We start from the raw sequence: 8,288 nt of genomic DNA, 5'->3' as shown, positions 1-8,288 counted from the left end.
CTATAGTTCATGCATTATTTTTAGATTTTTTTGTCTATGAAATAACGCTTGTATTCCGTTTTTATTTTAGTAATTAATTTTATTAATGGTATTAATTTGGTAACATATATATATTGTGTCTATAATAACAAAAGAATAAATGCAAGGGCCTACATGCAAGTCAGGATACATCAAAGCATGAACCAATACAAAAAACACACAAATTCACCCCTCTTTTTATACAGTATATGGCTCTCTGTGTGTTTTTGACACAAACTTTCAGAGACTCGTTCATCATTTCATTTGTAATAATTTGCCTTTATTATTTTAATATTGTTCATACCCTATTCAATATATTAACAAATATATCCACGACACTTTATTATTTTATTTAGTCATCAAAGCATGCATTATGAATTGAAACTATTACATAATTGTTATTAATAGGACGTAGTTATGGGATGTTTCGTTCCAAAATTAATCAATCGAACTTTATAATGTACTAGCGCACGCGCGCGCAATATTCTTTGCCGTAAGTACTTCTGTACGCTGTGCACATCGATATTTCACCGTTAGATGTGCAATTACATTTTTTTAAATATAAGAAAAAGTTTAAAGTATTTTCTTGCTCCTATACTTTACATGCATTAACGGAGACAAGTTTGACACAAATTGATCTGCATATCACGTGACTATAATCCAATGTCGTAACTCTTTATATATATGGCTCTGAATATGGCACTAAAGAGCGCCACCAACGGTTGCATGCCTAAAAACATACAGTTTGTATTAAACATGAATCCCAAATGACACAAAATAAGGCCTAAAATTATATTCCCATGTTGTTCAAAATTTATATTTTTAGTTTTGGGGGTAATTCTCTAAATATTTGAGCTGCGAAAATTGTAAATTCAGACGATGAGTATAGTAGCGCACAGTGGTAAACTAAATCCTATCATAATATTATCACTGTGCGCAAGTACTACCAAAATGGATATAGTAGCGCACAGTGGTAAACTACTCCTATCATTATTATCACTGTGCAAGTACAACCATAATGGGTATAGTAAACAAATTTAGGTATACTAGCGCACAGTGCTGAACTAAATCGTATATTATCACTAAATCCTATTATTTCAAAATTAAAATACAGATAGATATGTGGTCAAGGACCACTCCATTAAGTTTTGGAGAGGTTTATAATAAAGAATTGGTTTGTTCAAAGCCATTCTTTGTTAATTTGAAGTAACAAAGTCTGATCATACATTGTTTGATGTGTATGACAGACAAATGTATGACTGTGTATGCCTGCCTTAACGCTGATAAACTAAGATGTCTCTCTCGTAACTTGAATTTAGGCCTACTTAAATGAATTATTATTAGTTTGTTATTTGTGTTCTTAGAAATGCCTGGAAGGTCGTGGAAGAACATTATTAAAGGCTGGAAACCAAGCAGATGCTTTAAGAACAGGTAAGTTATAATTTGTTTAACAGAGAAAAAAAAGTATGACGAAGTATAATGATTATTCCGATGATAAAAATTCAATAACGAACTAATTATTTGTTCAATTTTCAGCCGGTCAGTTTCAGGCTTCGTTACAAAATACGTCCTGTGCTGTTTCAATAATATCAACGGTGATGAAAATACGAAAAATGACTCTCTAATACTTCGTTTCAAGCCTGGCTAAACGGTCCACCTGCCTTGAGAATTGCAATTATTCAAATACTCCATGGAATTGCTATCCTCACAATACCCCAAACATCGGCCATCGGATACGACAACCAAGAATTGACATTTGGCATTGACAATGGCATAATAAGTGGATTTGCAAGAGATCTCCTTATTCTGGATGGACGCATCTTTGGACGCAGAAACGGTGAGCCTGACTCTATGGTAGCTCTTAACCGGTTAAGAAAATGGTGCTTTCTGGACGTAATCAATAATGTACCGGCGATTGGATACACACCAGATGGAAGGGACAGTAACATCCACTTCACTGACCTCTTATGATCAATCACCAAGATGTAGCAATCACATGAACGACGAATCATTATTCAGTAACACTGGGAACAAACAGGACTTCAAAACTTCTTCAACTTCAGACTCTGGATAAAATGCATGTCAATTGAAATCCGGATAATGGATGGAAACCTTAAAAACCATGTTCAATGTTTGTCATCTGATCTTCTGTATCCAGCAACGAAGGATAGTCATCAGGTAGGTTGATTTGAATTCTAAAGGGACGTTTACTCTACTCAATCTACGATGTTAATATACAAAAATAAACATTATAAAATGATTCTCTATGTTTTTTACTTTATAGGTAATAATTGGTACTGGGTCTCACGGAAACGTTTTTCTAAATCGCCTTGGGGATTGTAATGGCAATCTTGTAGCTATCACAACAACCAATAAGTCAAAAAAATTCAATCGGTTCGTCGACAAGCTGGCAGTTTCCCTTGAAGCTAGAATAATGAAGGTGTTATCTCAAGAAAGCGATGTGTTTCCACGGGTGTATGGTGTTTGTGAAGCAGTTACCACACAATGGGCCATTGTTATGGAATTTGTTGGCGATTCAACATCATTCAAATCAACATCACTAATGAAAGCTTTGGCAAGTGGTTCACCACATATTACTACGAATGATTGTTTCAGCATTATTTTGGACATCGCAGAAGGAGTCGAGGTACTTCAGATGAATGGCTTGATTCACAATGACCTGGCGACCCGGAATATTCTCCTTTACAACAAGGGTCCTCGTATTTCCGCAAAAATTGTCGACTTTGGCTCAGTTTGCACCGCAGAAGCACCGTTTGATTTCTTCCAGTTGAACAATACCGACAAAACCGATGTCTTCGACCTGATGCAAAATCACCCGGAACATGCGCCAGAGCTGTATAACATCAACACACCACCGACCTTTGCCTCAGACATCTACAGTTTTGGTGTCATAATTGAAGGCATTGCCGCTAACAAAGCATTAATGCCGCTAATGGATATCAGCGGACCCTGCCTTCATTCCAGACCAGACCAACGACCAGCCATCGAAGACTTAATTGATCACATTGAATTCGAATTGTTTAATTTCAAGAAGAATCAAAATTAATATTATAATTAATATTGCTTAAAAAATTATGCTGTTTCAAAAATATATACATGGTCTAACTAATAAATATGATTATCTATTTTAACTGAAGAATGTGTTATGTATTATTATTATTATATTGGATTTATAGTTTGATATCGATGTTAATTCTGAATTTAAGTGCCATCATCAATTTTCAACATTCGTTGTTTGATGCCAGTTCGTTATAGGCCTATATGCATCTAGCACAATATCATTAAACACAATGCTGACAAATAGAGGAGTTCTACTAAAATACTTGAAACGAATTAAGTGTCAGAAATATAAAGATTGTATGAGTGTAAGTAGGTAAAACTAGCAACGTACAATATGGTATGCGAAACGGCACGATATCAATTACAGTTTCCCTCTCTCAAAAATAAGGCATTTTTCTTTTCTTTGCCTTTCGAGTCTCCATCAAGAACATAATATATGCCTACAGTTTTTTCCATATTTGAACCTGTCAGATACGGTAGTGGTCCACGAACAAACTGACGAACAAACGAACTGTGACATACAGGGATTTTGCAGGAACGAATAAAATAAAAAAAATGCATTCAAATTGTATATAATATAAATGGCTAAATATTGTGTGCTGGTGTATAATAATTATACATTTACACACATTTTTTTCTTCCAAATGTGAAGTTTTTATCATTGGAAAATTATGCATATTTTTACTGAGTTTATGTTTACTGCAGCCCTCAACATTGAGTCTTTAGTTAAAGATTAATTAATTAAAATTAATAATTACCCCATATTTATAATCTAGAGTTTTGTTTATTTGTGCATCATCCCCGAATATAATACGGAGCTGTTTTCATTATTCGATTTATAACACATTTCTATTATATATCTCTCTTTAAACATCAAAATGAACTTTTGTTTTAACAATTTTTTCTTCACGCACGAAGAATTTAGGCTAGAATTAAAGAACAAAACTTAAGTGTAAGTTGAAAAAGTGAAGAAGGAGGCCAAAATACAATAAGAATTAAATTTAAAATAAATGAAGTGATCTTTTGAATTTCGAGATATATATTATAATTTATTGTATGTGAAATTACTTACAACTATTAGCATTGAAAGTGTTCTGTTGTTTTTGTTTGCAAATTGACATTTAAATTTGATCACCGCCACCACCCGGCGTCAACGGCGCTATGCGCGCCCTTCCTCATTTCAATATAAGCGGGCGCTATACAATTTAAAGGTCAGGAGAATCTGATGGTGAAGATAAATTACACTGCAACACGTAACACACAACACGTGAGGAATTATTTATTTATAAATACGTTTAATATTAATAAAACACAATGAGAATTGAAAAGTGTTATTTTTGCTCTAGTTCTGTTTACCCTGGTCATGGGATTCAGTTTGTAAGAAACGATAACAAGGTAGGTACAAACCCAAACTATTTCTCTAGGCTAGACAGCTAGGCCTACTATCTAGCTAGCCTCCTTCCTAGATAGCTAGTAGTAGTGGGACGATTCGGCCCACTTTTGGGCTGAAACATCCCACTTTGTGGGCCGTTGCTGCCTTTAGACGAAATTCATATTCATTTTTTTGGGTATTTATCAAGTTTTTAAAGGTGTTTAACAATCCGTATTTTATTGTTGAACAATGTTGATATAATTTATAAAATAAATTACTAAAAAAACATAATTTTATATTCAATTTATTACTTCGAATACTTCATATAATATATAAAAATGATCATTTTCGACAATGTTTTCAAAATGTTTGCTTTATTACATCTTTATCCCTAGTAGTACTGCCACATAGTCTCTCTGAAAATAAAGTTTGGGGAAAAAAGCTTATTTTATGCTTATAAAATGCATATCAAAGCTGATGAATTTAATTTTAAGTGTGCCAAATCGTCACAGGGCCGAAAATAGGCACTTGCAACATATTGAAATAATTTTCATCAATAAATAAACCTTTGTATTTTTATTTTTGTAGGTTTTCAGATTTTGCCGATCAAAATGTCACAAAGCATTTAAGAAGAAGCGCAACCCAAGAAAAGTACGATGGACAAAAGCATTTAGGAAATCAACAGGCAAAGAACTTGCAGTGGTAAGGATTGACAGTTGGTGTTATGCACTTTTCAATTGTATGACCCACTATACGACCCCCGGGAGAGGTGCGTCATTTGTTCGATGTGCGTCATACCTTATGAATACCATGACGCGCCTCTACATCAAAAATGTGACTTACCTTTAGGTGACCATGACGCACCCATTTTGACGCACTGTGACTGTCACGACAAATATGGTCCGGGGCCAAAATCGGTCCGGCTGGACTAGTTTGGCTCTAAATTTGTGGCCAAAAACAGTCCAGGTTTTTCTTCTGTCGATTTTAATGAAATTACAATATGTTTTAAGTTGTTTATGGCTAGAAAAATATCCCATAATATATATATGTAAGTTATCTTGTTGGATAAATAAATGTATTTTATGTAAAAACATGACTTAGGTGTTCAGTCAGATTTCAGTCCTACCACACACTCGCATGAACGAGTATGAAACGCTGATATTGCCAGCTAGATTTTATTTTATGATTGAGACCTTTTTTCTTCCTAGGCCTAATCAATATTGGTATAATTGTTTATAATGATTGTATTGAATTTATTGATTGATTAATCATAAATCAGTAATGAATTAAATTGTTTTTAACATCATGGGGAAATGAAGATGTCAAAATAAAAGAACAAAGTGGATTAAACACAGATATATTGTATTGGACAAGCCACACGGTTTTCCCGTTACCGCTGGTCTGTGTAAATTGGCCTTAAAGTTCTGTCTACACTATCAAACTTTATGTGACAACAAAATGATTATATCATATCACTACCATATTTGGGCACATTTTGTCAAACTAGTTTGTTAGTGTAGACAGTGCTCAAAGCAAATATGTACACTGGTATTATTATAATTAATTTGTGTGTGTGTGTTTGTAACCTGCTGTGCTACAAATACACCTTGTGTATTCCTCTGGCAATAATAAACATATCCACTAAATTTGAAACCTTTCTACTGCAACTCAGCTAATTTTGTTTAAATTTTTTAGGACAATTCATTTGAGTTTGAGAAGAGAAGAAATGTGCCTGTAAAATATGATCGTGAATTATGGCAGAAAACAATTAAAGCAATGGCTCGTGTTGAAGAGATAAAGAAGAAACGACAAGACCAACACATCCTGAACAGGTCAGTATTTGAACAGTCTTAGGGCAAGTTCAACACATCCTGAACAGGTCAATATTTAAACATATAAGTCTAAGCTATAGTTTGATGGATGGAGAGGATAATTGATGGTTAATTTAAACGTCTAAAGCTTGTTATGCATATATACTGTACAACAAGTTATTGTATTACGGAATAGAATAATTACCAGTGCATAGTTAATATTTGGAGTGAGAGCAGTAATTGTATAGCAATATACAAAAGGACGCACTAAAATATACATTATTTTTGCAGGCTTAAAAAAGGAAAGGAACTACGAAAGGAGAGAGACATCAATGAAGTCAAGAAAAACATTCACATCATCAGACCACCAGCGTCAAGTAAGTTCAGTTCTTTTAATAATAGTAAAAATTGATAATTACAACAGGCGTGGATTTAGACGGGAGCAAAACAGGCATTAGCCCCACATAACATGTAACAGCCATGTCTTTTTAAATAAAATAATGATTATATTTATTTTTTTGCAACTCGACGAATTGTTTTTATTTAGCTACCTCCCGATGATTCAGGCATATCAAATTGTTTTAAGAATTGAAAATATTATTACAAATACTAAATGCTCATTAGGTCGTTGGAGGTTATTATTCAAAACATGTTTATCGTTATTTGTTTGTCTATTTTTGTAATGTTTTCGTTAACTGAGGGCATATTATTTAATATTTCGTCCCATATTGAAAATACTCTTTTAATTTTAATAAGCAAGCATTTTGCCAAGTAATCACTATTAATTAATATACTAATCAGAATATGTATGAATTTGAGGATTCTTGTTTTTGGAAGGAAATGTTTTAATATTTTAAAACGTATACATTTATAGAACTCAAGAAAGAAGAAAAGCTTTTACAAGTTGTTGCAGAGGAGGATGCAGAGATGAAGGAGGAAGACATGTGAATGTAACAGCCATTTTCCAGAGAACGATGTAGATATGAAGGAGGAAGACATGTGAATGTAACAGCCATTTTGATATCAATTAACATCAGAGAATACAAGTCATTGAATACACCCATTAATGTATCGTTGTTCATTAATAATGACACAAACTAATCATAACACATTAAACTATATACATTTTGTTTAGATATTGTTAAATATAGCATAATTCTTTATGGATGACCAACTATTTTTAATTTGCTTTGAAAACAAATACGTTAGCTACTCAAAGCACAAAATGCAGCCTTTAATGTAAATTATTTTGGTAGTATTAACCGTATACAACTTCATTAGTTGTATTTGCTCTATAAATAATAAACTAAATAATTTGCAGATTTTTGTCAAATGTAAATACCCCTGTTGTACATTAGTGTATTTCCATTTTTAAAATGTAAAATGTATTGTAGTTCAAAAGGCTGTCTAGTGGAATACACATTTTCACAGCTTTATATGAATAAATGATACAGTCACAACAGGTGAATACATGAATTTGTATATGTATGTTACCTATATTATGTCAATACAAATGATGAAACCATTTTCAACATCAATTGAATACAATAATTTGATAAGATTCCCAGAAATATCAAGTTCCTTTTATGTTTTGTTGGTTAGCCTAAAAAAACGTATATATTTTAGAAAAAGGAACACAAATTTATTATGTTGGAATTATGACTTCGCAATTGTATTTTTGCCTAGTCATGGTAAATACAAGGATCAATATTATGCGATTTAATTTATTTCGCATTAAGTTAATTAGAAGACTTATTAACTTTGAACTTATAATCAAGGTCATATGTCTATTGCTTTATAATACGTTGAGAAATTACGCCAATATGGGCCCGTTCGGACGTAACAAATTTACACGTGATGGTCACGTGTGGTGTAAATTTTTAGATAAACTAGCTGTTTCAAAAACCCACCTCAAGAGGTGGATTTTTCAATTACACCTTAAACCGCAAGCTGATTAACCGCAAGATAAGGAGCAATTTGACTTTACTAGTTTAAAAAGATACATG

At 32.9% G+C, this 8,288-nt stretch overlaps 1 protein-coding gene across 1 annotated transcript; it reads left to right on the top strand.

The window, feature by feature from the left end:
* Nucleotides 1-4,320: 4,320 nt before the first annotated feature.
* On the top strand, nt 4,321-7,750 carry LOC144853568 (putative ribosome biogenesis protein RLP24). Its single transcript, XM_078711274.1, has 5 exons — nt 4,321-4,494; nt 5,060-5,173; nt 6,167-6,303; nt 6,574-6,659; nt 7,157-7,750. Exons 1-5 carry the CDS (start codon nt 4,414-4,416, stop codon nt 7,228-7,230), a joined length of 492 nt encoding a protein of 163 aa, XP_078567400.1. The 5' UTR covers nt 4,321-4,413; the 3' UTR covers nt 7,231-7,750.
* Nucleotides 7,751-8,288: the final 538 nt, after the last annotated feature.

The sequence above is a fragment of the Antedon bifida genome, chromosome 10 (assembly GCF_963402885.1).
Source record: "Antedon bifida chromosome 10, ecAntBifi1.1, whole genome shotgun sequence".
NCBI classification, from domain to species: Eukaryota; Metazoa; Echinodermata; class Crinoidea; order Comatulida; family Antedonidae; genus Antedon; species Antedon bifida.
The sequence above is the reverse complement of the archived record's forward strand: the minus strand, read 5'-3'. Positions and strand labels throughout refer to the sequence as shown.

Bases quoted from the DNA above. Each gene is read 5' to 3' on its own strand.
- LOC144853568 (XM_078711274.1), top strand. From the start codon at position 4,414: ATGAGAATTGAAAAGTGTTATTTTTGCTCTAGTTCTGTTTACCCTGGT. The intron at 5,174-6,166 runs GTAAGGATTGAC...TAAATTTTTTAG, and splicing joins CAGGCAAAGAACTTGCAGTG to GACAATTCATTTGAGTTTGA. The intron at 6,304-6,573 runs GTCAGTATTTGA...TTATTTTTGCAG, and splicing joins GACCAACACATCCTGAACAG to GCTTAAAAAAGGAAAGGAAC.